The sequence below is a fragment of the Blastocystis sp. subtype 4 genome (genome assembly GCF_000743755.1).
Source record: "Blastocystis sp. subtype 4 strain WR1 chromosome Unknown seqid_0470, whole genome shotgun sequence".
In the NCBI taxonomy this organism is placed as follows: Eukaryota; class Bigyra; order Opalinata; family Blastocystidae; genus Blastocystis; species Blastocystis sp. subtype 4.
Window position 1 is genome coordinate 1 of NW_014569077.1, and position 5326 is coordinate 5326.

General features: G+C 38.2%; 3 protein-coding genes across 3 annotated transcripts; all 3 read right to left on the reverse strand.

Moving 5' to 3' along the window:
* Nucleotides 1-255: 255 nt before the first annotated feature.
* JH06_4884 (Rho family GTPase) lies at nt 256-1068 on the reverse strand (the record flags this gene model as incomplete). Its single annotated transcript, XM_014669594.1, has 8 exons — nt 256-306; nt 337-435; nt 466-612; nt 644-671; nt 702-780; nt 814-885; nt 920-996; nt 1031-1068. 8 exons carry the CDS (start codon nt 1066-1068, stop codon nt 256-258), a joined length of 591 nt encoding a protein of 196 aa, XP_014525080.1.
* Nucleotides 1069-1240: 172 nt separating this feature from the next.
* Nucleotides 1241-2964, reverse strand: JH06_4885 (GTPase-activating protein; the record flags this gene model as incomplete). The annotated part of the gene is made up of 4 exons (XM_014669595.1): nt 1241-2332; nt 2363-2476; nt 2506-2844; nt 2875-2964. The coding sequence occupies 4 exons, from the start codon at nt 2962-2964 to the stop codon at nt 1241-1243; spliced, it is 1635 nt and encodes a 544-aa protein (XP_014525081.1).
* A 967-nt stretch (nt 2965-3931) lies between these two features.
* Nucleotides 3932-4746, reverse strand: JH06_4886 (serine/threonine protein kinase; the record flags this gene model as incomplete). Its single annotated transcript, XM_014669596.1, has 6 exons — nt 3932-4063; nt 4092-4254; nt 4283-4383; nt 4412-4528; nt 4557-4636; nt 4668-4746. 6 exons carry the CDS (start codon nt 4744-4746, stop codon nt 3932-3934), a joined length of 672 nt encoding a protein of 223 aa, XP_014525082.1.
* Between the last annotated feature and the right edge of the window lie 580 nt (nt 4747-5326).

A 5326-nucleotide genomic window follows, 5' to 3' on the forward strand; every position in this document is an offset into this window, starting at 1 on the left:
GTCTTGATCTTGATCTCAGTTGCCTTTTCAATCGCTTCTTGCTTGATGAACTCACACATCTGCTCAATTCGTTTGTCTGTATCAGAAGCACTCATGATTTCGAGACGTTATAATCAAGTTTTGGTCTTTGATGCCTAGAATCGTGGAAACAAACAGGGAAACTGAGTTTTCAACAAGCAATTCCTCTATATTACTAGCTTCAACTTTTATAAATGCAAAATTAGGTACTGTCTACCTAAAGACACGAAATATGTGCTAGACAATACAACAACTATTCTCCTTCGAGTAACGATATTCTAAAACATACTAGAGGTCAACCAACTAATACATTCAAACATTTACTGCCATATCAAACACTTTCTTCAGATTCTCCTGTGTTTTCGCACTACACTGTACTGTCGCAAATGCACCAATTTCCTTTGCAACTTCTTGGGACTAGGATTAATCATATGTACTACTTCACACCTCTTTCATAGTAACAACCTTCTCCTTCTTCTCTGCTAGCCTTCTCAATACTGTGGGATTTGTGATTAAATCTGTTTTGTTCCCGACAAGCATTACTGGTAGAGGGCGTGATTTGTCTTTCCAATAACTTTTCAGTTCATCATACCACTGTTTGTGACCATACAATCTTCTGTCCTACTTTATATACATTATTAAACGATGAACGGCTAGTCATGAAACCGACTATAAATCATTACTCTACTGTTGAATAGCAGATAAGAAATATATCCGTTTCGAAATAAGATAACGGTCTCAGCTGTTCATAATCCTCTTGGCCTACAGTACTTACAAATAATCAGAATCTAGTACCTGCAGTATCCCACAATTCAAACTTTTGGATCTCTCCTTTGATTTCCAGGTCCATTTGATAATTGTCAAATACTATGAATCTTTAGTATATCGCTTAGCATCCTACCTGTAGGAACATAGTCTTCCGGAAATTTATCTTTACAATACGAAATCAATATACAGGTCTTTCCCACAGCACCATCTCTAGGGATCATGTTCAAATTATCTAGATCCTTACCCTACAATGACACATTTGATGGGCTTCGAGTCTGCCATCCCGAATCTGCAGTCTTCTGTATTCCATTTGTGTATCAGTCTTATGAAACCGCGGGGATTATTACAGAGTGTATTAAAGTGGATTTGGATAAAAACCAAACAGTGAAACTATCAAAATAAAGAAAGATAATCCCTCTTATACTCTATCTTGTCACCAAGCAAAAAGCAGCCATCAGACTAGTCCATCACCATTAAGGTCAATACTTACAACATGATCAGTGTCGCTATGCATATTTCGGTATACGTATCGTTCAGTAAGATTATCATACATCATACCAACTTTGTTCAACAGTTGATCTGCTGGTTTGATTTTCAACGGAAATGACAATGAGAACTTAGACGTACTGGACGATGACTGAGAAGTATGATCTCCCTCCTTTTCAGATTTCAGTACAATCTCTTCTTCTGAGCTCTCTTCATCCATTTCTGTTTGGTGAATCTCGCATACACTGTTGTCTTCATGAGTGAGTGATGTACGCCAAGCATCATCATCACTCTCCTCTTCATACACATCAACAAATTCGTTGAATGATGGAATATGATCTGGATCGCTTCCCACAAGACTCGAACGAATACTATGATAATACTCATGACCTTCCTCTCCCGCACTCTCGAACCCACTTACTCGCTTTAGACTCTGACTGAGTTTCTTCACATGCAGAGACAGCTGAGAAGAAGAATTCTCTAACGATAATCTAGAATCGCGTAAAGCTGTCTTGGAACCCTTGCACAGATCGCCAACAATCCCGTTCTGTTCCTCCATTATACTCAATACCCGTTCATCCTGACTCTGACTAGTGTATTCCAGTTTGTGATGTTGTTGGTAGAGGAGAACAGAATGGACATTTGTTCGCAAACATAACTCATACACACGACGAACTAGCAATGGAACATCCTCATTCTCCATCTGTTCTGCAATATTCTGAAAAGTTGCTTCCACTTCTTCCAAGTGATGCATTCGCATCAACTGATCTCGATTCGTAAGCAGAAGAGCCACTGTTCCCATAGTCAGAGACCAGCTACCAAGCGAGAAAGCAAGATCAAGAAATTGAAAGGAGAAAGAAGCAATAAACGGATGTGTGAAGATATTTGCAATCCATTTAAAATATGGAGAAGAGAACACAATAAAGTCGCCTGTATTCTTCTCAATAACTTGATAGAAAAATGAATCTTCTTCTTTAAGAATATCAGCTACTGCACTATGCATAGAGTAAATACCTTCAATATCACTGCTATAGAATTTGGCAGGAAGAAACTCAGTAATCTAGAATTGAAGAGAAAGCAATGAATCAACTCCAAGAAAAATATAGAATGCTTCTTCTTCTGTAAATAACTGTAAGAGGCGATAGACGATATTGTGCATACCTTGGACATATCCCATTTCTTGATCATGAAGGTAGATAGATATCTAAATCATACTTCCTTCATTACAAATACAAGAACACTATATACTTTCTCATACTCCTCATGAGAAATGTCCATTCGCTTCAAATCAGCTTCAATCACTCGCAGATTGCTATCAGGAATAGATGCTTGTTTATTATGAATTATCGAAAAGTAGCCATTCTCATAGCGATCGAATACTCCTAAACTCAAAGCCCAATAGAAACAACGAATTTCGTCAGGAATTGGGTACTGCAAGAGTCGAAGGACAGTTGGATGAACACGTTTCGGCACGTCATTTAGATTCTGACACTGACAAGGAATCAAATCTGATTTGTAGAATATCAGATCATACCATAGTGTCCTTCGAATGGCAGGGTTTTCAATGTCATTCTACACATGGCCATAGAAGAACATAAGTACGTTCAGAATATTCTGGATTTCATTTTCACTGAGTTCTTCCTGTTGATATGGATGGAGTTGTAAAATGCCTAAACATGAGTACTTCTCCATGAACGAACTCCTCGAAAGAATTGTATATCGTGTACTACTGCAAAGTGTTAAATCAGATGCATAGATCAGGGACAACTGTTCATTCCCAGGAAATAAGACATAATATCGAATATCACCATTTGCATCATCTTCGGCAGATATGATCTTCCCTTCAATTTGCCGGGGATCCTGAAGATGAAGAGTGATACACAAAACACACATGATTACAGTATACGTGATCCAATAATCTTAATCTCCGGTTCATTGAGATCAATTATTAAGAATTAGAAGTTTATGTTAGACAATTATTGTTTGGTAACAATGGAAGATATGTTTTGGTTCTCCTTAAAAGATAAGTGACGAAATCGGAGAAACAAAGGAGTGTTTATCAAGCAACAAGACGCAAATGAAGACTACTTGCGAAAAAGAGAATAGATATAGCTGTCATCCTCGTCTGTTTCGGAGGATGACTCATCCATCAAAGGATGAGGTGAGGGAGATGGAGTGTATTTGCGACTACGAAGACTGCCAGAACCATATGTCCGAGAGAGAGTCCTTTCTTGTCTGTCGTTTAAAAAGGAAAACGATAGATCCTCCAATGGATCCTCTCTCGATTGTCTGCCTTCACTAAATGTAACACGGGGTGATTTGGAGCTAATGGAGTATCGTCTGCCTGCTGCATACACCGAGGTACCGGTTGTGATAGGTTGTGGTTTTGTCGTTGGGACATCTTTTAGATATTGAAGAATGTCCTCTGCACTAGGTCGTTGATCAGGGGATTTCTAGTAAAGATACGCTTACAGTTCATACACTGAGCAATTGTTGTACTATAATACACATGGATTTGGGATAATTGGTTGGTAGTTGAGGTGTCTGTGTATAAATGGAAGGAAATGGAATTGTACAGGGGAGAAAATAATACTACTGAATAACCCTCCTATTGTTGAACTCTGGAAAGGCGGCTTTCGAGTCATAAGTTCATATAATACTAGTGTTCATATTCATCTTTTTCATTACTGCATCCAAGAGACCACATATCGATCTTGTTTGTATAGACTCGATTCTGACAAACTTCGGGAGCAATGTAGTAGGGCGTTCCAACTTGGGTCATTGCAAACATCTATCTATTATTCAATTCAAACACTTACATCTGTAGCCTCACGAGCAATTCCAAAGTCCGCAACCTTCACCCTCAGCTGTGTAATGGACTCAGGACTGTACGCTTTCTCCACTTCACTTTCAGTAAGAGGGACTGGAGTGGGAGTTGTGAGTAGAAGGTTCTCTGGCTTTAGATCACGATGAATGATATGTCTAGGTACAGAAATAAAGAATACAGTACTGGGAGTGGATATACGATAATACTTCAGCAATGGTCATCAACCATTTCTTCAATATGATGACAGGGATGGTCGTTTTGGTCTTTACAAGGTAATTCAAATACTATATCAGAACAACCACCTATGAATACAGAACGAAGAGAGCGAGCATTAGCATACTCCATCACAATCACTCTATAGTCATCATGAATGAAGGATCCCAAGTATTGAATAATCGATGGATGAGACAAGGAGGACTGAATAGCTATCTACTTCACAAATCAAACGAATCTTCACTTCTTCTTCCATTCGCTTCTTTGATTCTTCTGATAACTGGGATATTGTTACATGGAACTGCTTCAGAACTACAAATCGATCTATGTTTACCAAAAACAAAAGAAAGAATACCTGATTTCGTATCCTTAGCGAGTTTTACAACAGATGTAGCTCCAGAACCGATGGTTGACAATACAGCGTATCTATTCATCGTTTGGATCTGTTACAATCTATACATTATTCTATCATATATTGTCAATACACGATGAATCTAGTGTCTTTTGTAAACCTTGTCAATCACACAATCAAATTATGGGGATCCCAATCGCACTTTCGATCGCTTCTTTGTCTTTGAATGATTGTATACGATAGATTTATCCTATATAGAACAAAAGATCGCTCAGCAAAAATAGTCCTAAATATTGGAGTTACAGAATTTTGTATCTAGCATTATTCTTCTCTTTTGGTAGTAATGCAGCGTTATGAGGAATTGAACAAGGTTGGTGAAGGTAGATAAATCAGCAGATGGATCTGATGTATAGGAACGTATGGAGTTGTATTTCAGGCAAGAGATACGCGTACCGGTTATATAACTCTGTATTCATTTATGATTAGGTGAGATTGTTGCACTCAAGAAGATTCGCTTGAATTCTCGAGAAGAAGGAATCCCAAGTACAGCAATTCGTGAAATTGCCCTTCTGAAGGAATTACATCATCCAAATATTGTTCGGTTGATTTTGTTCGTTTCTGTAATATGCAGACTCTATGATGTGATTCATACTGAAAACTGT